The sequence below is a fragment of the Hippocampus zosterae genome, chromosome 2 (genome assembly GCF_025434085.1).
Source record: "Hippocampus zosterae strain Florida chromosome 2, ASM2543408v3, whole genome shotgun sequence".
NCBI classification, from domain to species: domain Eukaryota; kingdom Metazoa; phylum Chordata; class Actinopteri; order Syngnathiformes; family Syngnathidae; genus Hippocampus; species Hippocampus zosterae.
In genome coordinates, this window is record NC_067452.1 from 9666524 (window position 1) to 9694094 (window position 27571).

Consider the following 27571-nt stretch of genomic DNA (forward strand, 5'->3'; position numbering starts at 1 on the left):
GAACCGTGAGTTGCCGCTTGGAATTGAAATGGATTTCCATGGGACAGGAGAAGTGAACCAATCTCTTTTTTCGTCAATGGATGCTACAGCTTCTTGTTGACTTTGAAACTTAGCTTGTAGCCGACGTGTGCCCATTTTGAGCATGACGTCTCTGATCCACTGGTTTAAGGACACTTTGATTCTCTCCTCTTTCATCTCAAACCGCTTCAAACAACAAAGCGTGTGACGGAAAAGTGGTTAGGACTGCACGACTGTCCGTGTTTTATGTTATGTGTTGTGTTTATTATTTTACTTTATGTTAACCGTTTTGTTAAGCGCTTTGTTACAGCTGCCGCTGTTGTGAAAGCGCTATATAAATCAGCATGTATTGTATTGTATTGTATTGTATTGTATTGTATTGGATAGTAATAATAATAATAATAATACATTTTATTTGTGGGCGCCTTTCTAGAAACTCAAGGACACCTTACAACAAGCAGTTAAAATCACGAGTACAATGTTAAAAACTACATCAAATAAGATAAGAAAAAATACAACAAAAATAAATAAATAAAAATAATGGCTTTATGGTCTGAGTGAATAGGCTTGTCGAAACAGATGTGTTTTGAGGCGGGATTTGAAATGTGTTAATGAGGCTGTATTATGAAGGTCAGCGGGGAGTGAGTTCCATAGCTGGGGAGCAGAGCGACTGAAGGCTCTATTTCCCATGGTGACGAGGCGAGCAGGGGGGACAGAGAGGAGGACAGAGGAGGAGGAACGAAGAGAGCGGACAGGCGTAGGAATATGGATGAGGTCAGATAGGTAAGGAGGGGCTAGGTCATGAATGGATTTGAATGTGAGGAGCAGGATTTTATATTGAATGCGGTGTAGAATGGGGAGCCAGTGGAGATGTTGAAGGACAGGTTTAATATGGTTACATTGTGCAAGATGTCATGATACTGTGGCCAGCCAGAGTATCTCAGTTTATTTTAAGTATGCTGTATTAGATGTATGGAAAACAACATATCTTACAGTTGAGTTATTTAACCTGCCTATAACTATTAGAGTCTGGCGTTTATGTCGCCGCTTCTTACTCCAAACTTTTCCAAACTTTTCAAAGCTCAGTTATGTCCTGTTTTAATATAATATCTCGCTTAGTAATTTTTACATTGTATTTTATAATTGTCTGTATAGTGTCCTTGGGTGGCACGAAAGGCGCTTTTAAATAAAATGCATTATTATTATTATTATAACAGAACTGTCAAAACTCAATAGAAGTCAGCCTTTGAATGACAGGTAAACAGCCACAAGATGGCGACGTTTCCCCTTCTCTACGTTGTGCAGGGTATTGGCGGCCATCAATCTAGTCATTAAATTCTGTTGGCTAAAACACAAATGAATCCAAGTGCGGCAAAAACACAAACGAATCCAAGTGCATTTACAAGTTTTAGCAGGTTTATATTTAAACTGAAACACAAACACACACACACAAGGGGAGCACACAAGATGCTAACATTCTTGTTTGCTGGCAAACACAAGGCACCGTCCAAGATCAACAGATACAAAGGTCAAAATGTTGAAGTGAAAGGTCAACTCTATATGTGCAAGCAGTTTTCCATGAACACATATGTTCTTTTGATGGAATTACTTAAGTAAAAACAAAAGCCGAGCTAAGCCTATTCAATGGCTTGATCCTTAAAAGAAATGTCCGTGTATTGAATGCAGAACCCACAAGAAACCACCAACAATATGAATATTAAATGTTGGATTTGGTTGAGATAGCGGTAGTGTACTTCCTTCAACATTTATGACTCCGCATTAATGCTGAAATGTGTCCAATAATCCTTTGAGATTAATTCATGCGGTTCTAAATGTGAATGCCTGTGTGTTCTCTCACATGATAGAATCATGACAAATACTGCATGGATTGTATCCCAAGACCGATGGCTAATATTCAAAATTCTGAAATCAAACTATGTTCAGGTATCACAAAAGCCCTAAAATCTGATTTCAAGAGCAGTTTCACCTTTGTATTAAATGTAGATAATCTTGACACATTGGAAACAATAAATTGTTTCTGTTAGAGTACCGTACTAGCAGATGCAATCAAAGTAAATGCACAAAACACAGCAAAGTGAAATTGACAACAGCAGTGCCCCTTTGGTCAGCATGTTTTCTGTCTGGTCACAATTTTAATGAAGGAACACACAAATAAAACAAATAGAGACTACTAATCCACATCAAAATCACAAGATCTCATGTTTTATTTCTACGCTAACTCAAGTGAATAGACAGGACAGCATACATTTCTCAGCAATAAACTATTTTGAGTTTTCTTCAGTGAAGTGAGACCTGTATTTTCTGTTGACCGCTTTGCTATGCTAAGCTAATACGCTACGCTACACGTGCCATACAGCGGACACAACTCCATTCAGTGAGTGTGCGTAACAGGGAAAGCCACTATTTATTCGATCAGTCAAGCGCATTCAGAACCCAGTTTACTTCTACCGGTATTTGTCAAACCGGGATTACAACAAGCAGTGCATCAAACATCTACAGGACCCAACCTCTTTCCTCACAACCATGATGAGATTAATCAAATGTATTTTTGTAATTATATTTACATATACTTTCCCAGTTACAACCCATTCAGAGGAACACAAACAAAACAATAACCAACAGGGGGAGACAGAATAGGAACCTGGCGGTTTGCTGTTAAGAGCCATGATATGTAAGATATGAAAAGAAAACAACAGCAAATTAGGACACGGCTTCCTACGAGTTTATCAATGTTCTGTTCAAATGCAATTATTACATTTCAGTATCTTTGGTTGGTGGTGTACCGAGATGTGTTATCTTATGGAAAATAGCTCATTGGCTCATTACAGGCTGGTAAATCCTGGTCTCAGAAATTTTGGGGATTTTGGCCGTTCAGTACAAAAGAGTGAAAAGATGTGTGATTTTCAATGTGTACTCACTTAAAGACCTATTTTGTTGAACCTGAAATTAATACTATTATAGATGACTGTACATAACCTACTACATTTTCAAGAGATGTTTGCAAAAGTGTGCTTTATAAAAAACACAGTTTAGTAACAATAAACACAAGCAGTTTCAGATACAGTGTAAGAATGACTGTCGTTCCGAAAGGATGAAGAATTTCCTTGCTATAACGGCTACATGTTATAGCAAGTTGATGAGGTTAAACATATGAGCTTCAACTCAGCGGTTTCAAAATCTGCCTCCATATTATGGCCCGAGATGTGCTTTAAAGTGCAAAAAGTGCTAATATCCTGATCGACCTCCTGCGAAAGCGTGATGATCCTTGTGAGCTGTAATCAAAGCAAATGTGAGTATTACATCAATAAGCTTCACAATCCACGAAACACACAATGTGAGAAAATACTCACGTGGGTAAAACACTGCTTCAAATGGCATCTGCAGACGGAGCTCATGAATCTTCCCTAAAATTTTCATCTCATCAGCGCAGGAAGCATTTTCTTTGCACACCGGAACATCTTCTCCGTTTCGTACACTGACGCTGACACGAACCACTTCATCTTCTGTGGGTAAAGTGGGTCACAAGCGATTGGTTAAATATTGACTATCGATTACATGCCTTGCAACTGAGTTATTGAAATGCTATCTTATCTGTGGCACAATAATCACTGAACTGTTCCCCAATGGTGGCCAGTAGCAATTCCTCCAACGCAACAGACTTTGTGAAAATCAAAGTATTTCATTTAATTCACATCACTCACTGTGCACTCTTTTGGCACTTTTAATCGCCAAACACCACCCTTAACGTTACTTTCTTCCTCCCTAGTTGAGAACAAGCGGATACAAGTACTCGCACACATTTAATACAACTCACTAGAGTGGTTCTCTTCATTTTACTGGATGAAAACTCCAACCAAATGATTTTTTCCCCACTGCTGTTGTTAGGAACTCCAAACAAGCAATTTGACTTCTGTGAGACTGTGCCAGAACGATGAATTAGTCCCTGGTTGATAATTCATATTTTAAACCCTTTGAGATTGAATCTCTTGTTTGCGAGGGCATATATGTATCGTGCTTAAGTTAACATGATTGCAATTATTTAAAGTAGCCTCGGAATAAACCTCAAATTCTTAAATTTAGGACTAGAGAATATTTTGATTCGAGTTGAAATTAGTAACTTTGAGTCGTGTTGTGGCGCAATTATGTCATGTTGCCAGAACTGTATGATGGTGCCGTTTTGTAGCAAGATTATAAAAGACCGGAAATCTTGCCTGGACTGTCGCCACGGTGTAGACTTTCTTCAGGTTGGACTCACATTCAGTTGCTTTAGCTCCTGCTAGAGATCTGACGACAGGGATACTTATTCAAATAAGTGTCTCTTGTAAAAAGAAAAAAAAACATCCACTTTGCATTTTCAAATAACATTTTTGTGCAGCATGTGTCACATTCTGGTGTGCTGCCAATCAAACAGACGGCATGGAGTTGGGAATGACATGACAAACAAGTAAACAACTCTGACCACATTAAAACACTGCATCTTTTAACATGTACATGTAACAGGGTTGCTTAACTCTTCTCGTGGTTCAAGACGAAATTTGATCTGAAATGGCAAGTGGATGTCTATCTCAGTGGGGTCTTAGTGTTTTTATATGCAACCCAGCAAGGGCTCAACAAGATTGTCGCATTAAAACGTCCTTAACTAACATATAACGTTAAAAGTGAATTGGATTTTGTGCTTAGTTTGTTTCAGTTTATGTGTGTGTGTGTGTGTGTGTGTATATATATATACTTTGTATGTGTGTGTGTATATATATATATATATATTGTAATGCCCCTCAGTAGCGGAGAGAAGGATGCTCGCAGTCGCTGATACTCTTAATCATTTTTAATAACAAAATAAGTAATAAACACACGCATTCAAGGAGTTGCTGTTCGCCACAACACACGCCCATGCGCTCCCCACTCAAACTAACTCCCGGAGCCAATATTCCCCCCAACCTGGCTCCTCCCCTCCCTATGAAGTCACACAAATACAAGCAACAGATATTACAATATATTACATTCGGTGTCTTATCAATGTAGGTCAAAGAGAAAACAGGTCAGAAAATCTCCAGTCACAACTTTGGTGTGGCGTTATTTGAATAGGATTAATGAAGTTAAACAACCCCACAGCAACGACTGTTGGTGACCTCTCATTCAAATACTTGTTACAAGCATCATCCCATTTCTTAGTTCTCTTGAGGTCAGAAAGCGAATTCATTACTTTAATATTTCAATTATAAAGCAGCGCTAGAAGGTCCAGGCAGAATGTAAGGACAGAACGTCATTTTCTTTATCGTTCAAGAAGCGTCCCAATCTGTGTCTGGTCCTCGTATGTGTACGCTGGTTTCACGGAGAGTCACCGGGCTTGATGGAGAATTCAAATGTAACGTGACAGCCACCCGGACTGTCATTGTTGTTTTTGAGGGAATACTCTGGTGGCTTTGTAAAAAAAATCAGGTACAGTAGCCATGTTGAGACGCTGTTTCCACCGCCGCTTCTGAGTTACACGTGCACGTTAGCTTTGTGAAAGTAAACTCGAGGATCAGCTGATGACTCATCATCAGCCGCTTCTTTGTGCCCTCAGAACAGCAACCAAAAAACAATGACGCTTACTGTATAAATGTGCAAACCAGAGATGTTCGACGTCTGACGTGCATAGAAAAGCATGCGTAGTAATTACCCTTGTAGGAGTTCAGTTTCACAGAATTCAAACATTCCTTCCATAATACTGTACTGACGCTTAAACGTGTCTTCCGTAAATGTATGACATCACTTCAGGCATGCGCAGTCTTGACCCGGTCCAGCTTTGTTATGTTGCTGCCCGCTATTGCTAACTAACAAGCGCAGCATTTCCTTCGGTTTCCGGAGGCAGCGATGGACACCGAAGCGTTATTGGAAGCGTTTCAAGGCAAACTTTACAGTTACTAAACATAATCGTGTCGTATTTGTGAGAAATTTTGACATTATCTGTTTGCACATAGTGGAACCGCTAATGGTTGCTAACTACGTGATCGCAACTTAGCTTGCAACCTAGCAAGTTTGCAAGATGTGCAGTTTCCACAACTTCATTCATTAGGGAATTGATATCAAGTACTTATGCAAATGCTAGGCAATAGCTGAATATTGTAATAAACGTTGGACTCTACCTACAGCTCTCAATTGAACCGCTATTTTTTTATAATTGACGCAATCCGATGTTTATGGTGCGACGTTTACAGTACGGATTTGCGTGTTTTTTTTTTTCCAAGTATATATATATATATAGAGAGATAGAGAGAGAGAGTATATTCTATATGTGTCCATGTGTATATGTCCAGCTGTCTTATTCTGTGTTTTAATTCTGGTCAGTAATTGAAAGAATTCAATCAATGTTCCCAATCAATGTCGTCACTTACAGATTTTGAGAAGAAAACAAAAAGGGATACAAGCCCAGTATTGGAGCAATACCTTTGTCATGTTGCCAAGACCGGAGAAGCAACGTGAGTTTATTTGTTTATTTATTTATACATGCATACATACATATACTGTATATTTGCACTCAATTACATAACATAACCGACATTCCATTGCCATCTAGTCTGAGTGGTATACCAATAATTTATAATAATTGTTTTGCAGATTTGATGTGACCAAATGTCTGATCTCTCCTAGGATTCCGTGGTCACAATTCAAATCCTACTTCATGTTTAAGTTGGAGAATGTCATCGATGATTTTCACTCATCGACGCCTGAGCAGAGAGGCACACGCAATCCCAATGTAGAGCACGTTCCTTTTGAAGAGATGAAGAAGAGGATATTAAAAATAGTTGACAGTTATAATGGGTTGGTAGAAAAATGCTATAGTATTCTCCTTCTTTCACTGTTTAGCTTTATTTATAATCATCAACACTGCGTTTTAATAGTTGAAATGAGATTGTTCAAGTGATACACGTGCATCTCATGCAATTTTAAAATACAACCAATTCTCAATGTCAAATAATCATTGTCATGATATATGGTATGTGCTAGCTTTCCAACTTATAAGAGTGCTTGTTGAACTAATCTATGATGCATGGCACACTTTTATTGTTACAACATGACACCTAAATCCGTGATTGCTGTAGAAGTGGAAGCAATTAAACTGACAAGGAAAGTAAGATCTAACATCATCACCATCATCTTAACCAGACTTGAATCCTTTTTAATAAGATCATTAAAGCGTGTGGCAGGCTGAAACAAGTTCTGTGTGTTTAAGGTGGGATGTCTTTGCCTCTTGACAACGTCCCATGTTCAGTGTTAATGCTGGCGGTTGCTCGTGATTCCGTCTAAACATCTCTCTTGGTGACTTTCCCAGAATCCCATTCACCATTCAGCGTCTGTGTGAGCTGCTCACTGATCCCAAGCGGAACTATACAGGAACAGATAAGTTTCTCAGGGGTATAGAAAAGGTTGGCAATTTAATATTGAGTGGTGTTAGGATTGTATGAAATATTCATCCTCCTCCTTTATATGCCTTACAGAATGTAATGGTGGTCAGCTGTGTGTACCCTATATCTGAGTAAGTACAAAAGCTGTCATACTTCACATTTGTTCTGAGCACTTGTTCCTTAACTGTCAGTGTTGTGCTTTTCTGTTTTTCAACAGGAAAAATGGATCATCTAATTCAAACAGAATGAATGGAGTGATGTTTCCTGGCTCTTCTGTACACTCAGATGGGTGCGAGCTACTATTAAAAAAAGTTCTATAACTTGAAGATGTCGTCAAGTGGCACACTTATGCAAGAAATTGACATGCTATTCTTTTGCAGTCGAAATGTAAACGGACCAGGCATGCCAAAACAGCTGAACAGGCCAAAGCTGTCATTGTCGCCTACGCTTTCCACTAATGGCCTCCCTGAGTGTGGAGTCAGCAAGGAGCCAGAGCCCACCGAAGAGGAGAAGGCGGAGCGGTGCATCAGGTAGGGTGTAGGGTCTCATATTATATATATTCGTGACACTATCATATTTAGCATCTTTATACTGGACAATTGAATTCATGGCTGTACTAACCTCACGACAATCAAGGCATTGGAATTGCACAGATTAAGATGAATGCGTCAACAAATGAATTTCTTAAAATATTTAAGATAAGAATACCTTTATTAGTCTCGCAATGGAGAAATTCCAGATTCACAGCAGCAAAGTTATGAAAGGAAGAAGTAGAACAACAAAAAAATAGGAGCTGCTGGAAAGGCAGCCACTCTCGCGGCGCCATTTTGAAGTCAAAATAACAAAAAATAACACAAGACAACACATAGGACAGAGACAGTCGTGCAATCTTCACCACTTTTCTGCATACACTTTGTTGTCTGAAGCAGTTATAGATGAAAGAGGAGAGGATCAAAGTGTCCTTTCACCAGTGGATCAGAGACATCATGCTGAAAAATGTGCACACGTCTGCTACAAGCATTTACTAATCAAAGTTAGCACTGGCATATATGTACAGTATCTCTCCCACTCACTCACTCACTCATTCACTCACTCACTCACTCACTCACTCACTCACTCACTCACTCACTCACTCACTCACTCACTCACTCACTCACTCACTCACTCTGCCCCTGAGAGAGGGAGAGAGAGACAATTTTAACTGGCCAATTCATTTGTGATCAGAATTTTATTGTACCAAATATCGGTATTGGCATCAGCCTAAAAAAAAAACCTTATTGGCCAGGCGTCATTCAAAATGCAGTCTAATACATCTATCAAGCACAGTACTGTATATTGTCGATGTTTATCTACTGGGGTGGGAATCATAGAGGAACGAAGAGCTCAACAATATTACTGTCTGATTTTTTCAGCAATACAAGTAGTATCACAATAAAAGAACAACTGCAGATAGACAGCTATGTCATCAGATCATCAAAGTTTGACAAACAATGCCAAAGAATACAAGTGAGTTTTGAGGTGGGTTTTAAAGATGGGCTGAAAGGAGCCTTGCCAAATGTTCAGTGGGAGGTCATTCCAGAGAGAGGGACCAGCAACAGAAAAGCCTCGATCCCCTCTGAGCCTCAGTTTAGTTCTTGGTACTCTACTAATAATGTTGTTTAATAAAAAAAGGCATCGACAGTTCAAAATGTTTGGTCCAGAGTTGCTACATTCATGTCTCTCGTGGGCTTGGCCTGTGTAGTGATCACATGAAAGTTGTTGTTGACAGGGGATACTCGTTTACAAGGCCGTAGGTAAACACTTCATTCATGGCTACTGTTGCAAGTGTCTAAAACAATCCCTGGGGGAAGCGATGGTTGACTATTGAACATGTTCAATATTTCTGACCACAAATCATCATGTGCCTTGAGAGACCTGGCGTCACCTAAGTCATAGGTGTCAAATTTAGGTCCTGGAGGGCCATTGTCCTGCATGTCTTCCAAGTCTCCCTGTTGGTTGCAACACACCTGATTCAAATGATCAGATCATCAGCAAGCTCTGCGCAAGCCTGACATTGAACCTGTTCATTTGAATCGGGTGTGTTGCAACCAACAGGGAGACTTGGAAAACATGCAGGACAACGGCCCTCCAGGACCTGAGTTTGACATCTATGCCCTAAGTCACTGAGCCTGTGAACATTGTCGTAATGAAGCCCCTCAAAGAAGCACCCTGACTGACGAACAAGGACACTGCGGTAAATAAAAACAAAATAGGTCCTGCTCAATGCAATTTTTTATACACTGGGTTCCCCAGAACAGTGCTGGGAATTCTGACTGTTTTGAGAGAACTGGCTCTTGAAGATGAGGTTGGACTGGTTGGCTGATTGTGTTTCCTTAGCTGCCGCGGGAAGACCATCCTCTGCTAGGACTTTTTGATGAGGGAGCTGATGGTCTGCTCCCACTTGAGGTGAGCACCATTGAGTGATGGTGCTGCCCAGGAAGTGGATGGAGATGGAGCAGCCCGGTTGAGGGGGCGCCATGGGGCTCTGACCTTCCTGAAGTTTGTCATTATGTTTTCTGGGTGTTCAGATCCAGGTCATTGCAGTTGTCTCAAGCACATTCACCTCCCTCCTTGAAGCAGACACCGATGAGGGTGGTGGTGTCCGCAAACTTGATCATTTTAAAGGACTGACAGATAATGAGTTGGTGGATAGGGAAAAGAGCCAGAGGAAAGTACACAGCCCTGAGGGGACTCCGGTGCTGATGGTTCCATGTTTCTGAGACAGTATTGTCCAGCCATACGTGTTGATACCAGCCTGTGAGAAAGTCTGTGATCTACCCGCAGAGGGAATCGGGCACGTTGAGCTCGCAGGGTTTGTCGTGGATTACAACTGGGAGGATGGAGTTGAAGGTACATTTGAAATCCCAAAACAAGATCTTGGAGGAGTTTCCCGGGGAGTCTCGACGTTGCAGTGTGGAGTGGAGGGCCAGGTTGACTGCATCATCTACAGATGATCCTGCTCCTTTGCCAGCCTGGCGCAAGCGGCGTGGTGGACAAGTCAAGACCTGGGCCACCACGATGAAAGAAGACCTTGCGTATCTTTCCGGCCCCTTGGTGGTGGGTCTGAGACGGTGGAACCAGGACTGGCTGAAGCTGTCGGTTGACCTGGCACAGGATCGCCACGCTTGGGCCGCCATGATCAGGGATGTCGTGCGCGCCAAGGAAGAAGCCGGTTCAACCCGCCCAGGGTGAAGGCCGTTGCAAACAAACAAACAAACATCATCTACAGACCTGTTGGCTCTGTAGATGATGCAGTCAGCGATGGACACCGAAGCGAACTGCAGTAGGTCCAAGAGTGGGTGCTGATTGACTTGAGGTGGGGGAGGACCGCCACAGGCACCGTAAAGCACAAGTGTCAGATCTGGCCCCCCACGTGATTTTGTGTTAGAGTGTTGGAGGGCACTTGGGTGTCTGGAGACATGTCCAGGGTGGTGGTTGACAAAGCAAAAGTATCATTCCCACTTTGGAGGCCTTTATACTTGTAGGCGGTAATTTGCCAAATGGCCGCACAGTTGTTGGTAGGTGAACTGCTTATATGTGTGGTGCTCTGTATTTAGACAACTGGGGCACAGCACACACAATCTGAGCACAACAATGAAATGTGGGGTCTGTCAAAGATAAGGGGAAAAAGAAATCATTTGCGGTTTGAAAAATGCTTTTGTGTGAACCAGGTCATCCAAATGGATGACAAATCTGGACCTGAAGAGGCTTCCCACCTTTGTTGCAACCTGCATTTATCTCCAACAGTGGTTTCTGACCTTTTTTGTCTTGTGTATCTCCAAACCCTTTCATCATTTCATTCGTAGTTCACCCGCAGTCATACATGTTGATGATTCTCCAAAAAGTAGGACGTAACAGGGCTGATTATTATTATGAAAATATTTTTCTTTCGAAAACGTAATTTTAGAAATGTGCACCTTTCTCCCCATCCAAAATCCACTGCAATCAGCAGTTATTAGGATGGCTCATTTGGCTTTATGACAACGGCAGCATTAAAAGTATTCAGGGGGACTGCAGAGATTCCTAACATATTAAAAAGGCAAAGTGGTCATGAAGTCTGACATCGGACATTGACGGAATTCAGCAGTTATTTGATCCAGTTCTATCAATACTTCACCTTGGCATATATGTCAGATATGACACCCGTATATTTAAGTTTTGAAACAATTGGCTTATCATCCATAAAGAATGAGTTTTAATTCAGGTGTATTTCTATTTTTACAGCACTGACCTTTCACTCTTGGGAGGTGAAATCACTCCCAGCCGGACTAAGAATAAACACACTGACGAGGAAGAGCAAGAGGAGGATTCTGATGCTGACAAGCACAACAGCAAGAGGCTAAAAGTCAATGAAAAGCTGGAGAAGGATGACATGGCAAGTGAAAATAAGGATTCCTCGTGTACGGGCACGGAAAGATCATCGGCGAGGGCTGAATCTTTAGAAGACTCTTGTGATGGGGAATACAAAAGTGAACCGTCTTGTCGAACACAACCCATGATCGACGATTCAGGTAGGTGCACATGACTGTGCCTTCTGTAAGTCATTCAGAATTTTAAATGTGATACCTGACAGACCTGTAGCGTACAGGGAAGTCAACAGTGAGCACACTAACAAATAAGTACACACAAAAGCAAATTGAAAGATGTAAAAACACATAACCAAACAAAACAACAACAAGTTAAATACAACAGTGGAAAAAAAAACCCACACCAAAACAAATGACCAAACGCAACAGCAAATGGAAAAAAACGCCAAAACAAAATGGCAAAAAAAACCCCACTGATGTTAACCTACTGAAAGTGGTACGTACTCTCAGGCATGTCAGACTTGTCCCTGACTGGATGTCCACTGACAGCTGAAAATATGTGGCTTCTGACAAGAGTAATTCATTTTTGTGTTTTACACTTCAGGGCCACTCTAAATTTCACTTTACCTCAGCAAAAAGGAGTGGACAGCCACTTAACACTCAAAATGTTTGACAGCAGTTTTTAACCTCGTCTTCCTCCTCAGAGCCCAGAAGCCCACAGGCAGGAGCATGTGAAAAGGCGGCAGCTGAGAAGGCCCGCGGTGACATCGCCATTCATCAGTCGGAGCTAAGACTGAAGGAGAATCCCCTCATTGAGTGCAACATGAGGGACAGCGGCAGCGAGGGGGACTGCCTGCCCAGTGTTCAACTGGTCCTGTCGTCCTCTGGTAATTCACCAAATTTGTCAACAGGGGGCGATGCAGACAATTCAATCTGCACAAAGACTGAAACCAAGCCTGGGCAAAGTGAATAAATGAGCCCGTTGACATAACTGACTCTTGACACTGTACTAAACCACACCTAGGGTGAACTATCCGGGTGGAACTGTAGGCTGCGGGATCAGGAATGACATGGACCTGAAAGTTTCACACTTGAGAAACCTTTGCCCACTTCAGTTTGAACTAGTTGGTCAAATATCGACTAGTTTTAAAGGACTGAAAAGGAAATCATGGGGTTTTTTTTTTACTATGGACTGTTTTTTCTATGCCCCCACCCACCATGTTAATATCTGCCCATCATGTACCACCTCATATGAGCTGAGTTAAATCACATCATTGTTGGCATGCATTTCCAAAAGTTACTTTGGTAGTTTGAGTTGTTTTAGCCTAAGTACAGTTTTGACATGAAGAATGTCTGCCTCCAACTAAATAAGAAGGCCCTTAATGACCTTTTCTATGGAGGAAAAGAATTAACATTGCATATAGCACTAGTTCCTTGGTGGTTAGTGACAATTAAATAGACTTGAGTAGAGTCATTGCAGCATCACATTGTCTTCAGAGTCCTTTCCCATTCTTCCTTCTAATACCGTGGTTGTACCCATGCCTCTTGTTTTTTTGATAACCCAAGATTTTTATAGAACTGTACATGCCTGTAAATGAGTTTTATGCACTTGTCATGTGTGTTCATGGCACTAAGTAAAAATAGCTGGAAAGTGAGTGCTTCTTTCATTGCATTCATGAAAATACAGTAATAGAGCCTCTCCTGGAAATAATGCCAGGAATTTGGTTTATACGCCATGCATGCACGACAATTAACTTTTGAGCAATGAAGTTAAATAAGTCTAAATAGTTGTGGTAATAACGTGACATGTTTATGATATCAGTGACAATGTCGAACATCAGCGCCACTGGCGAAGGATTTTAATCTGACAAAGTTTGATTCACAATATATTTGTAGTCTGAATCGCCGGTTTTAAGACCATTGCATAAATAACTTCATCAAGTAAGGTAAACAATTTCTGTTATTTATTTTTATTTGTTCATTTTATGTATTGCTAAAATCCAGATTGCTAAGGCTTCTTACTGCAAGTATGTTGCGTGTGTGTACAGTAGTTTAACTAGCCAGTGGTACCTGACAGCTTTTGTACAGTACAGCCAGAAAGGCTGTCAACTACAGCGCTGTGTAAATATATTAAGGTTAATTAGTTAAAATACCTTCGACTGGCTGGTAACCTGTTCACGGTGTATCCCGCTTACTGCCGGAGAAAGCTCCGCTAGGCCCCAGCACGTCCGCAACCCTCGTGAGGATAACCAGTTCAGGTAACGGATGGCAGGAGGGTTAAAATGCCTGAAGGTGTGATTCACGGTCAGTGGAGTGAAATCCGTGATGGCCTTGACACTTCTCAGCTAAGATTAACATGATCGCTGTTGTCAGCAGGCAGGTAGGGAGGGATGGGATGGGATGGGATTGGCCATGGCAAGCTTTCAACTCCATAGGATGACGGATAGGTTATTGCATGTGTAGTATAACATTGTGATATTTGAGTTGCTTCGGAGTACTTTGCGAGGTTATGCTCGTTTGCAGCTGGCTACAAAACATGCAGGCTTTCCGATCCAAATCTTCTGTAGTTCATGTCCCTGCAATTTTAGAAAGATGAGAAAACTTTCTACTATTCTGTCCGAGACCTGCGCAGACATGTAGACGTTCCAGTGCAATAACCAGACACGTGAAGGTCACAGCTCATGGGCAAAGTGAAACCTGGGTCAAGAGCCCCCCACCTTGGCAAAGACTGCCGAAGAGAAGCTTCATAAACAGATTTTTGAATGCATGTCTGCATGTTTCTTTTTGAAGGATTTCTAAGACAGATTCAGAAAATGATTCCATGACATTGCCCAACTCTCTGCACTGACGTGGACTTCTGCCGCATATTTGATAGGTGGCCTCTGATATCAAAGTCAAGTCTGCAATAAACGTAATGAGAACACAGGGGAAGGGAGCTAATGTATATTGCCGCAACGATGCATAGCCTACTGCGGCTATGAAGCAGTGCTGAATGACAATCCTCTCATGATGTGTCTGTGGGCTGATTGATTTTGACAGGTGAACATTTGTAATCCCCTCCTGAGGGCCACAACAATCTTTGTCTCATCCTGTCATTCAGATGGGATTCTACCACGAGACAAATTTGCACCGATGCAGCTGGCCTGTAATTTCACATCATTTGAATTGACAGCTTCACAAACAGTGTATTAGTAGTCGGGCCAAAGCGTATGCTGTAATGTAATTCTTGCGGTCTTCGGGGTGCTGCGATAGATCTCCCCACAATGGGTCAGCGCCTCAGCGACGACGGCGACCCGGACAAAGAAATAGATGTGGCAGAGTTGCAGGAATGGTACAAAAAGTTTGTGGTGGAATGCCCAAGTGGAACACTTTTTATGCACGAGTTCAAGAGTTTTTTTGGGGTCGCTGATAACAAGGAGGCTTCAGATTACATTGAAAGCATGTTTCGGGCCTTCGACAAGAATGGTGTAAGTACCAATCTCTCTTGCGCGTGAAAAATTAGAAGTGAAATCGATAATGCGTTTTTTTTAAACGTTTTGTTTCATGTGCACAGGACAACACCATTGACTTTCTCGAGTACGTCGCAGCTTTGAACTTGGTCCTTAGGGGTAAATTGGAGCATAAATTGAAATGGACGTTCAAAATGTATGATAAAGATGGGAGCGGCTGCATTGATAGAACAGAGCTTCTTGAAATTGTGGAGGTAATCCATAATTTCACTCGTCTTCTTGATTCCTGAAACAGTTTACTGGCAATTTGTAATATCATGCTGTCCTGCCACTCTCAAGTCTATTTATCGACTGAAGAAAGCCTGTCATGGGAAGCTGGATGAAGAATGCAATCTTTTGACCCCAGACCAAGTAGTGGATCGGATATTTGAGCTGGTTGATGAAAATGGAGATGGTGAGTGTTTGTACCAATGTTCGGACATCTTAAGACACCATGTGGTTGATTTAAGAGCTCGGTGTTCGCTCTGATGGCTTAAGGGAGTGTTCTTTGGAAAAAGCTCGCTGCTCATCATGATTCATGTCCTACGTGTACATGTGGTTGTCGCACACTCGTAGGCGAACTCTCCCTGGACGAGTTTATCGATGGAGCACGGAGGGACAAGTGGGTGATGAAGATGTTGCAGATGGATGTCAACCCTGGGGACTGGATCAATGAGCAAAGACGTAGTGTGAACTTCTAAATGCTGGAGAGCGGACTGTCAGTCTGTCACACGCTCAGAGCGTGAGTGTGACATGACGCCAATCCTACTTCATCTCCCTGCGCTTGCATGAATGTCAATGCTGCTGTACAACACCGAGTATAGCATGTGTCTTTACATAAATGAAGTTAGAAAGACAAGAGAGATATACAATAGTGTATAATATCTAAATTAGGATTTCATTGGTCTTCGTACAGACTTAGATGTGAAGCTGACAAGTTACGTTTACCACGGGTCACCATCGTGGTGCCTGCAGGCAGCAGGTAGCAAGATTATGTGTAGCCCCCGGGCCTGTTCTAAAATGAGCTCACCAGTGATGGAACATCTTTTGTAGAAGTGGTCGTTTGATACACCAGCAGAGGTTTACAGAAATAAAGTTGCATCTAACATCTGTTTCCTAATTATTGTGAGATCTCATTAACATGGTCAGCGTCTTCACAAAAACGAATATCATGAATTATTAATAACATTTAAAGGTTATTTGAGCAAATGTTATTTTGGAAGTGTGTATGTATCACACTGGTTGCATTACATGTTCGTCAGGAGCCAAGAAGTACCTCTCTGTTTCAAAAAGCTTGGTGACCCCTGAATTAAACAATTTCATTATAAGGGCAGCATGTGGCCAAATGCTTGTTTACATGTATTCATATGGATGCTGGAGTCCCTTCCCAAGTCTTTGTTCTTAATATGCACCAGCAGCCAGACTACAAGGGAACATCTCTTCTGCTTCAACCCTGCTGGCTTGTTTTGCCAAAGTAAGAAATTAGCATTTGCTGGTACTGTATTCTCCATAACCCTCGATGTCCTTATAAGATGTGAGAATCAAACAAAATAGTGCACACTTTTAATGTTTCATATGCAGAAGCCAAGGTATCAAATATGGTGATCTATTTTACTCAAACCAGTTTCCCGCTCTTACCACTGGATTTAACAAGATGTTACAAGTACATATGACATTAAAAAGTAATATATTTGAATACAATTTTATCTTATTAAGCGATCAGTAAGGGTTTTTTTGTGTTGTTTTAACCAAGCATCGCTTACACACATTTTACACGGACCACGTCGGAGAGTATTTAGGGAGTGGGGTGGTGAGAGTGGAGCAGTACACGATAATATCCATGGATGCATAATGCCGAAAACGCTATGATTAATCTTGAACGATACCTCCTCGTCCTCTTCTATAATTTAGTTGTGGTATTAGGCCACGGAAAGGTGAAGGAGACAAGGGCAGCCATGTGATTCAGTGGTTAGCGCGTCAACCTCACAGGGCAGGGTTTGATTCCGGCTGCGGCCTCCCTGTGTGGAGTTTGCATGTTTTCCCCGTGCCTGCATGGGTTTTCTCCGGGTATTCCGGTTTCCTCCCACATTCCAAAAACATGCACGGCAGGTTAATGGAGCACTCTAAATTCTCCCTACGTGTGAATGTGAGTGTAGATGGTTGTTCGTCTGTGTGTGCCCTGTAAATTATCTGGCAACCTGAAGGAATAATTCATTTTATGCTTTTGCTTATGTTAACCACGCTTTATTGCTCTTTATTCAGTGTGTAAGAATATAACAGACATGTTCTCTCAGTTCTTCATCTCAGGGAGTAACGCACATAACGGTAGTTCTTTATCTCAGTGAAAAACACCAAGGGAGTGACATAACGGCCGTCTGTGCGGGCCACTGCTGCGCGGGCAGTGGCGGGAAAACACCAAGAAGACCAGAATACGTGGAAACACCAAGAAGACCGGACTCCAGAATGCGTGGACCAATCCGCGTTAGTCTAGGCTCATGAATAAACAATGATCTGTTGTAATATATTCTGTCTGTCCACCTGAGGGTGACGAGTCTGTCCAGTGGCGGTGCAGCTTGTCTAGACTGTTTGTTAGGGAACCTCAGGAACAGACGTCTGTATTAGATGACCTGTTAGGGAAATAAATCTGCGTGACTCCAAGCTACTGAATCCTGGTCATCACTCTGCTGGTATGTGTTATTAGAATGGTAGTGTAGCATCGTTGGAATTGGCTTCCTCCTCCAGGTCTTGAACACGCTAGAGAAAATGGTCCGGTGGAATAAAAGGACCAGTTTCTACAAACCGATTCAGGGTGTCCCCCGCCTACGGCCCGAAGACAGCTGGGATAGGCAACCCCCCCCCCCCCCCCCCAAAACGACACTTGCTAGGATAAAGCGGATCGGAAAATGCATGGATGGATGAATCCGTAACTGAAATTGAACTTTCTTTTTCCCCAAATCATAGTTGGCTCGTTCAAATGTTTTGTGTTTCGGTCTCTGCTCGACCGATGCATAAACAACGACGCGCTGTGAGAGCGGAAATTGCTGGGGGGTTCAAAATAAGATATTTGGAAGACTGAATAAAATACCAACTATAATTTTAAACTGAGACATTTATTTTCCTTGCGGCCCAGTACTTAAATGACCCTCAGGTCCGAGCTGATTCTCGTGCCGGGGTTTTGGGGAGCCCTGAGCTAAACTACTATATCAAATACTGTAGTGTGATTTTTAAAACACGGGTTTAAAGGTGATCAATCTCGCGAGACAGAACGATATAAAACGACACTATTCACAACGAATCAAAACATTGTGCAAACGTCTTGTAATTTGAGGTTGCAATCACTGTTTCTAAATTACAAATCCCTTTAGAATGTCACTCTGCTAAAGAATGACACAATTGTGCCTTTGTGGCGAGTGACTGCACTACAAATCAGTAGCATTAGAACACGCGCTCCCTCCCGTGTATTTCAAGCGCTTCAACGTTTCACGGCCAAATGTCCGCTCAACCAGGCATGTCTGACACAACGCAGGTAAATATTGACTTATACAGTTTTTACGCCATTTCGGAGCATTACTATTATGTTTTTAAACAAGCAGTTGTAACTGAAATGTCACGATTTCTGGTTAGCTGGGGAACGGCAAATGGAGACTAAAACACGTCACGGGGGATCTGTTCTCCTGTCCCACGGACGAGGCTCTGGCCCACTGCATAAGTGAGGACTGCCGCATGGGGGCAGGCATCGCCGTCACGTTCAAGCAAAAATTCAGAGGGCTCGAGGAGCTCATGGGGCAGAGTGAGTCACGCTTGTGTTTATATAAGACACGGGCGTACTCTTGAGGGGGATTTGGGAAGGATTTGTCTCAGCTTTTGTCTTTTTGTAAGAAGATACTTGCTCACCCCTTTAACAATATCTTTCCTTTCTCCAACCAGAGAAGCTGGTGGGACAGTGTGCTGTACTGAAGAGAGGCAAACGTTTTGTGTACTATCTGGTAACCATGACATAGTTGAAGAAATATATGCTTGCGCATTAGAGGATCAAAAATACTGTGGCTGTTCTATTTTCCTGCTGTCAATTTTTAGATGACCAAGAAGAAGGTGAGCCAAAGGCCAACCTACGACAACCTGAGACAGAGCTTGGAGGACATGAGAGTGCACTGTATCCAAAACGGAGTCACCCGAATTTCCATGCCTCGGTTCGAATTTCCCCCCACCCCCATACAAAATTAGATATAATCTCTCATAAATTAGAGGCATTGGTACGCTAAATTCAATGAGTGCGATGAATATTATGGCCAGATAAGATCAACTTTATTCGTCCCACAATCTTGCAAGATGTCAAACAATTCTCATTAACCCTCATGTTCCCAACAGCAGTATGTTTGTGTCTCCCTGGCAGGATTGGCTGTGGCCTGGATCGACTGAAGTGGGAAAGAGTTTCAGAGATGCTGGAAGAGATCTTTGAGCCCGTCGATATTTCAGTCACAGTCTACAGCCTCCCTGTCAGAGCTGAGACCTTGGTGATGAAGGAGAGCACATACAGATGATTCCTAGAAATGGTTTGCAGTGCACTTGTGTTTGAGTTTCTTCAGTAGTTGACCCTGATATGAAAGTATAAATGGCCCTTTTTGCACAATTAGATCAGTTCAGCATCTGTTGGTGAGCTGTCTTACAGTGGGAGGAAAAAGTATGTGAACCCGTGGGATTTTTTTAACTGTTGCATCGAATGCTAACTCCAAAGAATAAACCTGCAAGTCTGCATTTTTAAACTAATACCACGCAAATAAATACGGTTTCATGTTTTTATAGAGTGTAACGCGTAAACATTGGCAGGACAGGGAGGAAAATGTAAGTGAGCCCTCGGATTTAATTGCCCGTCTTGCCTCCTTGGGCGGCAGTTACCCCAAACACTCGTTTCCTGTGGTTGCAGAGTAGACGTGCACAATGATCCGAATGAATTTTGAACCGTTGCTCTCCACAAAACTGTTGCACTTCTGCAAGGTTGCTGCAAGGTCTCGTGTGAGTAGCTCTCTTGTCCCGCTCCTATGTCTCAGTTTGGTTGAGGTTTGGACTTGGAGTGGGTGGCTCCAGAGCATACATTTACCACTTTTGAAGCCATTCTGCTTATGGTTTGACTGTTGCAACATCCATGCTCTTTTTGAGCTTCCACTGTTGCACAGATGGCTTCCCTCAAGTTCCCCTGGAAAATATCTTGATCAACTTGTTCATTCATTTTCCAGTGACCATAGAGAGCCATTTACACAAGGAGAAATAAAACTTGAGGTTTGAAAATCATTTAATGCGTGTACACCAAAAAGGCAACCTTACCATGGCGACTTAAACATCGCACTTTCTGACAACCGTTGTTGCACATCGTGTACATGTTCTTTCTCAAACTGCACCCATTTTATTTTTATTCAAGTCTTCGGCATGTCTTGAAGTCAATCAATAAACAAAACGGCTCATGGTGTTACTTTTGCTCTGTCAATCTCATGTTTTATTAGCGCCTGCTTTTTTGAAGGACTGACAAACTTACCGTACATGAGATGCTGATTAAAGTTTATGGCACAATGATAAGTTGAGATAGAGTGTGTTATAAGATATCCTTTATTTGTCCCGCAATGGGGAAATTACAATCAGAATTCAGAAAGGAAAAACGCTGGGTAGGGAGAGGGACAAAAAAACCACGCTCGAACTATCCTCTTCAGAGGATAATTTAAGTTCAAGATAAAAAAAAACATTGTTACACATCCATCTTGATAACATCTGCTTAAAACACAACAGCGCAGACATCCACCAAGGCCACTCAGTTGTAATTCAAACAAGAACAAATTCACAGACCTTCAGAAGCCCCCACCACCACCACCGCCACCCGAACTGAGATTTAACATAAGCACAGCTTTGGTTTGGTCGTTCGGCGGCGTAGATGAATGCTGAGGGTACCACAGCTTCAGGGTGCGTCACCATTTTTTGGGGGTGTGAGGGTTGAGGCGAGGTTGAAATTAGTTTTTAAATTCTTTTGTTTCGGTCTTGTTTTTGTTTTCCATTTACAGCTATGTTTAGTTTTTTGTTTGAGGCCATTTGTTTTTGCATTTTCAAATTGAGTTAAGCTTTTGTCTTTGTTTTTGTTTTTTCATTGAGTTGTATTTTTTTTGTTTTTTTTTTTTTAGCTGTTATTTGGTTTTGTATTTTGCATTTCGGGGCCTCCGTAGCTGAGGGCAGTTAAAACTAAATGTAAGAATTTTCATCCATTTGTGTATGCTTGCGTTGTTAATCATTTGCTCTGTGATTGTGGCCAAACCACATCAAAATGAAACTGAAAAGTACACCTTTACTAGCTTTTTTACTAGCTTTGTGCACGCACATTCGAAATATATGCGAGACCTTTAAACTGAAATAAGACCATTGGAAAGTCAAGCATGACAATGATCCTACAATTTGGAATTCAGTTAAAAAAAAAAAGAAGAAAGAAAGTCACAGAAACACTGTAGGTCCAATCACAATCTCAATTTTAGCCCAAAACATTTCAAATTATGTGTTGTCTCTGGCAAACTATCACATGGCTGGCAAGCTATCAAAGTCAAAAGGCCGACGCCTGATCTGGCCTGCCGTGGCATTTTATGTGGCCCGCGAAAGCAAATCATCTGAGTCAATTTGCATGATCTTTGCTAAAATCTGTACCGTACGGTCAAATTGTCACATGTAATAAATTATGTTGAGATTTTGCAATCATTTTGTTAGCCTGTTGACAGTCGCTTGAACAGTACTTGAAGAGACTATTATAGTTGACTGATTTCATAACTGGTAATCCGTCAATTTGTTGTGAACAAGTAATAATGCGATGCGACAATTCATAAGGGCCCGCCGACGGAAGGCGTAACTCCAAATTGGCCAGCGACAACGATGAGTTTGACGTCCCACTTTTAATTGATTTGATGTTACAGAGAGGTTAAAATATTTTTGAATGTTGAGACAAATGTCATAGGAATCTTTGGCATGCTTACTCCATTGTCATTCCTCAGCATCGAGTGAGATTTGGAAGGATTATATTATTCAGCCATCAAATTTACAGCAGACACCTGAAGTCTTGTCACATTGTATTTTTATTAGGATTGTTAAAGTCTTCCTGAAAACATGACCTATCACAGAGGTTCTTACCTGGGTTCGATCGAACGACGGGTGAATCGGTCTCAGGGGTTTGACGGAGCCTCTGCCATGGAGGTTAAGACACATCTGACATGTCAATTAGTTATGATACGCTTGGCCATCACTGGCTGGTTCATTTTGCCCACAACTTAAAAAACTTATACTTATGTCTTGAATTTTTATTTTTATTTTTTATTTTTTTTGGGGGGGGGGGTCTATTTTTAAGAAATCCGTTTTTTAATGTCTTCAATTTGCCCCCCCAAAATATAATTATTATTTTTCGCTAATGAAGGGTTCAGTGAATGTACATATGAACAGATTAGGTTCGGTACCTCAAACAAGGTTAAGAACCACTGACCTATAATCTTACGCAAATTGCCCTTTAGCTCGATGAAAAGATGAACCCAATTTCTGGTCGTTGTTTTTTTTTTTTTATGGGGTAATAACTGCTTTTGCAATCTGCCTAAACTTGACTCCCAAGGGTGTCCCTGAACAGATACTGTTGTTCAACAACATGAAGGTTCCGCTGTACTGTTACTCACTGTTCATGTCACAATGATAAATATCCCGATGAAGGTCTTCAGTTGCAGCTTTATTTGGTGTTTCACATAATACATGGATTTTTATTAGATAGTTCATGTAAAAACGATTGCGTAAACAAGAATGAGCCCTCCAAACAAAACTCCGCCTTCCGTATAAAACCAAAATCCAAGCAAGCAAGACGACGGATAACCTATACATTGTATTATGAATCAAAATAAAAGTGTATTTTGTTCACCTTCAAGAAGTACAACATCAAATTACAAGTGCTACAAGATTCAGATTTACAGAAGAAGAAGGTGCCCTGACAGATTGTCGTCGTCTGTCAGCAGCAACCTCTCAAGTCTCCGGTGATGACTTCATTCTCTGCCTGCACAGGGGGCAACTCCCGGAATGTTTCAAGACCCCGATAGCGCACGGGCGACACATACAGCGGTGGCCGCAAGGCAGATTGATGTCGGCTTCCTGAGCCATGCACACCACACATCTCGTTTCTTCTCCATCTGGCATCAAGCAAGAGGAAGTATCATGGAAAGATTTTTGTCACAGTTAGCGGTACAATCGCTTCCGGATAGACTTCCCACCTGATTCCAGCAGCAGGTTGAGTTGGGAAGAATCATCAGATGTCAAGGAGGCTGTGTCAGAAACGGGCGAGAGGAGACTCTGACATGACCTCCGGGTGAAAAACCGCGTGCCCATCTTCGAGCCTGTAGCAAAAAAGGGAGGGGGTTCTTTTGAAGAAGGTGAAACAGCTACACCAGGTGTGTCCATATTATGGTCTTAGGGACTATTTGTGGTCCGACAGCATGTTGTAAAACTTACAATATTTTCTTGTTTTCCGGAGATTTTCTAGAATTGCAAAACATGCATACAACTAAAATGGTCACCACATTTCTAAACCCCAATGAATAGATCTACCGTAATTCAATTACAGTAGCCACTAGCCTGAATCGTCAACGTTTGCTACATTTTCTATTCTGTGCCAAGGTTATCTTCGTACAGATTGCTCTTGCTTTCCTCCTGAATGCGGAGCTGTTATTCTGCTGCAGCTCAGTCCAGCGAGGGATCACTTGAAGTGGGTTTCGGGGCCCAGGCCACCCAGAAATCCTGATCAATTCTTTCTGCATGATCATGTAATATGTATCATAGATACAAAACAGTTTACAGTACTGTATAATTGCAATGCGTGTCTTAACCTACAGCGATTGATTGATTTCAGGGTTTTAGATTTAAGGTGCCTGGCCAACCTGAACCTACCCAAGAGAAGAATGGAGCATGTCTGCCCATAAAGGTCAACCATGGCCCATAGAGGCTGCTTGAGCGGCACTCCTCCCAAGAGCTTATGATTGTAGCCCTTCTGGTTGGAAACATACAAGCTGCCTGTGCTGGACACCCAAAACTCCAGCTGTGATCCCGCCTTGCAGAACTCCTCATGCACGGGGGCGGCCCAGTGGCTGGGGATTTCCCAGTGGCTGGGGATTTCAGAGATGGCCATGCTGGGCAGGGGCAGAGATCGGGATTCTGGAGAAACGCTGGTGAAGCCCACCCGCATAGCTCCGTGCCAGCAGGCAGAATCGTCCTCGACCCGCAGCTGAACCCGTTCCTGGACCCTCACGGGCCGATTGCTGAACAAAAGGCCGTTTCTGTAGGTGGCGTTGGACCTCTTTGCATGGCAACATCCCTGACTCAGGTTGACCGCTTCTCCTACGGCCCGATGGAACGTCAGAGGACCGAGGCACCGGAAACCACATCTTTGCGACATCTTTGGCTCAACGTCTGAAAGATAAGATTAGATGCATGGTGCCATCAATGATTTGGATACAACGCATAAGGTTTTACTTCAGAAAGGTTTCATCACAAAAGTACAAATTAAAAATAAGAATATGAAGAAAGTGAAAAACATGTATTTTTTTTCTTTCAAGACAATAAATACATTCTAGGCTCCCGTTCACTTAAACCATACAAGAGATAATGCAGCAACATATCAAGATCCCAGGCTGGAAGTCATAGCGAAGTGACAGATTCTTTCAAATTTGTAGTCAGTCAATTTTCTACTCTTTGGCAAGTGTATCTAATAGAGTACCGGTACTGTCAACAAATGTTGCACAATGTTCAACTAGATCACCGCAACCCATATAACTAACCAAAGGCAGGTTATGAGAATAATCTAATTTGCACTAATTACAGCAATGCAATGACAAAAGCCTCAGCTGACATCTTTTGCCGTTTGAAAGGACCCCGCAGCTGTCGACTGTGAATTTTGCAAGCTGGTGCATCGATCTGGGAGTGAATAATGGAATTACTTTCTGGCGACCCCAAGCATGTCGCCCTGTTTGTTCTTTCGTTACCATATATGCTACCTGGTTGACACTCTTGAAAAAATCCTTCTTATTTAACCATGAAACATTCCATTGAGATTTTTTAAAAACATTTTTCAAGGGAGTTCTGGCCAAGTGGCAGGAACGAACATAAACAGAAAGCAAAAACCGAAAGTGGAATTCATGCAAGGGCGAAATAAATATTTTGGGAAATAAAATACAAATATCAGACTACAAATGATACACAATCAAATTTCACCATGTACTGCTGGCATGCAAATAGAAAAATAAACAAACACATATAGTACAGAGAAAATAAAAACTCACTAGCTGCCTCAAGATCCATCATCGAATTGTTGTCATCTGGCTGAAGAAGTTTGAAGAGGAAGACACATTTGCCAGCTTTAATGAAAGAGAAGGCATGCAAGTGTATTTATAGCTGGAGTGCACATGACTTGAAAGAAACAAACCCTAATATCAGAAGGGAGTGAAAATAGGAGGGGTTAACGGAGGTGACGTACCTGCCTTATCAGCATCACTGTACATGCGCGCGCAGTTAAATGGGTCCTACATCTCACGTGTTGGACTGATGAGACATTTCGAAACTGAAAGTTGGGCCGTCCTCTGTATGAACCAACCCATTCCGTTTTGATTGGCTAATGCATGAGAACATGAGACATTAAAGTACCGTGAATAGAAAGTTGAAATGACATCATCACAGTTGGAAGTTACACATTTACTGCGAGATTTACTTGCACTCTGATCCTGTTTCTGGGAAACACAGCAGGATTCCTGAAAGACACGATATGCTCCCTTTAAATAAATGGATTTTGTTCAATGTGCACAAATGTGAAAAAAAAAATGCATTTCAAGTGCTACCATATGAAGCCTGGCACAATATCGTCTCGGGATGGGAAGCTGTCGATCCACGGATCGCGTGCGGCCCATGACCATATCCAGAGTGGCCCCTTTATAAACAACAACGATAACGATAACGATAACGATAACAACGCTTACTGGGAAGGGTAATCTCATTCAAGATATCCTCACGGACCGTAAGCTTGACATTCTCTGCTTGAATGAAACCTGGCAAACTCCCGGGGACTTCTCACAGTTGAACGATTCCACTCCCCCGGGATTTGTTTACATTTCCAAGCCCCGCGATTCTGGTCGCGGAGGAGGTCTCGCGATAGTATACCGCGAGAAGTGGAAAGTACTTTCGGTTTCACTCCCGCCACTTTCCTCCTTTGAATGCCTTGCCTGTCAAATATCCGGACCCATCCCCACGATTATTGCCACAGTGTACCGCTCCCCCAAACCCCACCGCGACTTTTTAAATGAAGTGTCTACTGTCCTCTCCCATCTCTCCTCTCTGTCACCAAATGTAATAATCCTGGGAGATTTTAATATACATATGGACAACACTGCTCTTCCTCTCACCATTGACTTCACTTCTTCAATTAACAGTCTTGGTTTTGATCAATTTGTAGATTTTCCCACACACATCAAAGGTCACACCCTGGATCTGATCTGCTGCTCTGGTATTTCCCCCTCCAACTGTACTGCTGACGAACTTCCAATAACGGACCACTTCCTTATCTCATTCAACATTACACTCCAGCTCTCAACTGCCAAATCACCCCGGACCATTGTTTACCGTAATATTAAAGACATTAACATTGACTCTCTCACTGCATGGCTGACCACCCTGACTCCGGACATTGACTCCACTCCTGATGATTTGGTTTTCCAATACAACTCTGGTCTCACCAGCATCCTCAATACGCTCGCCCCTGTCAAGTCCCGCTCTGTCCTTTTTACTCGGTCTGCCCCTTGGTTCACCCCTCATCTACGTTCCTTGAAATCCCAAACCCGGCAGCTTGAGAGACTTTATAGGAAAACCGGCCTCACTGCTCACAAGGACATCTATGCAGCTCAGCTATCCCTCTACAAGGATTCCATCTCTCAAGCAAAATCACACTACTACTCCGGACTCATCTGCTCCAATGCTGGAAATACTAAGACTCTCTTTTCCCTTTGGAACAGAATCACTCAACCTCCTGACTCCCTACCACCTCACTTTTACTCTCGTGACACCTGCAATGCACTTCTCCTCTTTTTCAATGAAAAAATCAACAGAATCCACCAGCATCTGGGCTCCTCTGTACCTTTCCCCTCATCTGAACCTCTCACCCCTTGCAAACTGTTCTCTTCTTTTGAACTCCCCCATCTCTCATTAATTTCAGACCTCATCATTAAATCCAAGACTTCCTCCTGTCAGCTTGATCCCCTCCCCACAGTTCTGGTCAAAT

At 42.2% G+C, this 27571-nt stretch overlaps 4 protein-coding genes and 1 long non-coding RNA gene across 5 annotated transcripts; 3 read left to right on the forward strand and 2 right to left on the reverse strand.

The window, feature by feature from the left end:
* Positions 1-2135: 2135 nt before the first annotated feature.
* Positions 2136-5822, reverse strand: LOC127595399 (uncharacterized). The gene is made up of 3 exons (XR_007961254.1): positions 5702-5822; positions 3390-4323; positions 2136-3311 (listed from the first exon to the last, which is right to left on the reverse strand). It is a non-coding gene; the product is annotated as an uncharacterized LOC127595399 (long non-coding RNA).
* On the forward strand, positions 5801-13181 carry LOC127595127 (serine/threonine-protein phosphatase 4 regulatory subunit 2-B-like). Its single transcript, XM_052056816.1, has 9 exons — positions 5801-5929; positions 6419-6500; positions 6673-6843; positions 7355-7448; positions 7521-7558; positions 7645-7716; positions 7808-7957; positions 11691-11977; positions 12478-13181. Exons 1-9 carry the CDS (start codon positions 5896-5898, stop codon positions 12744-12746), a joined length of 1197 nt encoding a protein of 398 aa, XP_051912776.1. The 5' UTR covers positions 5801-5895; the 3' UTR covers positions 12747-13181.
* Positions 13182-14856: 1675 nt separating this feature from the next.
* guca1b (guanylate cyclase activator 1B) lies at positions 14857-16369 on the forward strand. The gene is made up of 4 exons (XM_052056854.1): positions 14857-15240; positions 15327-15476; positions 15562-15676; positions 15838-16369. The coding sequence occupies exons 1-4, from the start codon at positions 15037-15039 to the stop codon at positions 15960-15962; spliced, it is 594 nt and encodes a 197-aa protein (XP_051912814.1). The 5' UTR covers positions 14857-15036; the 3' UTR covers positions 15963-16369.
* Positions 16370-18527: 2158 nt separating this feature from the next.
* Positions 18528-20728, forward strand: oard1 (O-acyl-ADP-ribose deacylase 1). Its single transcript, XM_052056860.1, has 5 exons — positions 18528-18787; positions 18886-19051; positions 19189-19247; positions 19339-19451; positions 19655-20728. Exons 1-5 carry the CDS (start codon positions 18752-18754, stop codon positions 19800-19802), a joined length of 522 nt encoding a protein of 173 aa, XP_051912820.1. The 5' UTR covers positions 18528-18751; the 3' UTR covers positions 19803-20728.
* Positions 20729-22623: 1895 nt separating this feature from the next.
* LOC127595230 (E3 ubiquitin-protein ligase NEURL3-like) lies at positions 22624-26242 on the reverse strand. The gene is made up of 4 exons (XM_052056844.1): positions 25587-26242; positions 24199-24717; positions 23526-23648; positions 22624-23444 (listed from the first exon to the last, which is right to left on the reverse strand). Exons 1-4 carry the CDS (start codon positions 25606-25608, stop codon positions 23281-23283), a joined length of 828 nt encoding a protein of 275 aa, XP_051912804.1. The 5' UTR covers positions 25609-26242; the 3' UTR covers positions 22624-23280.
* Between the last annotated feature and the right edge of the window lie 1329 nt (positions 26243-27571).

Excerpts from the sequence above, each read along its gene's own strand:
- LOC127595127 (XM_052056816.1), top strand. The coding sequence starts at position 5,896 with ATGGACACCGAAGCGTTATTGGAAGCGTTTCAAG. Across the intron at positions 6,844-7,354 it reads ATAGTTGACAGTTATAATGG|AATCCCATTCACCATTCAGC; the intron begins GTTGGTAGAAAA and ends TGACTTTCCCAG. Across the intron at positions 7,958-11,690 it reads AAGGCGGAGCGGTGCATCAG|CACTGACCTTTCACTCTTGG; the intron begins GTAGGGTGTAGG and ends CTATTTTTACAG.
- guca1b (XM_052056854.1), top strand. The coding sequence starts at position 15,037 with ATGGGTCAGCGCCTCAGCGACGACGGCGACCCGGACAAAGAAATAGAT. Across the intron at positions 15,477-15,561 it reads AGCTTCTTGAAATTGTGGAG|TCTATTTATCGACTGAAGAA; the intron begins GTAATCCATAAT and ends GCCACTCTCAAG. Across the intron at positions 15,677-15,837 it reads GGTTGATGAAAATGGAGATG|GCGAACTCTCCCTGGACGAG; the intron begins GTGAGTGTTTGT and ends GCACACTCGTAG.
- oard1 (XM_052056860.1), top strand. The coding sequence starts at position 18,752 with ATGTCCGCTCAACCAGGCATGTCTGACACAACGCAG. Across the intron at positions 19,248-19,338 it reads AACGTTTTGTGTACTATCTG|ATGACCAAGAAGAAGGTGAG; the intron begins GTAACCATGACA and ends GTCAATTTTTAG. Across the intron at positions 19,452-19,654 it reads ACCCGAATTTCCATGCCTCG|GATTGGCTGTGGCCTGGATC; the intron begins GTTCGAATTTCC and ends TCTCCCTGGCAG.
- LOC127595230 (XM_052056844.1), bottom strand. The coding sequence starts at position 25,608 with ATGATGGATCTTGAGGCAGCTA. Across the intron at positions 24,718-25,586 it reads GATGGATCTTGAGGCAGCTA|ACGTTGAGCCAAAGATGTCG; the intron begins GTGAGTTTTTAT and ends CTTATCTTTCAG. Across the intron at positions 23,445-23,525 it reads CAACCTGCTGCTGGAATCAG|ATGGAGAAGAAACGAGATGT; the intron begins GTGGGAAGTCTA and ends GCTTGATGCCAG.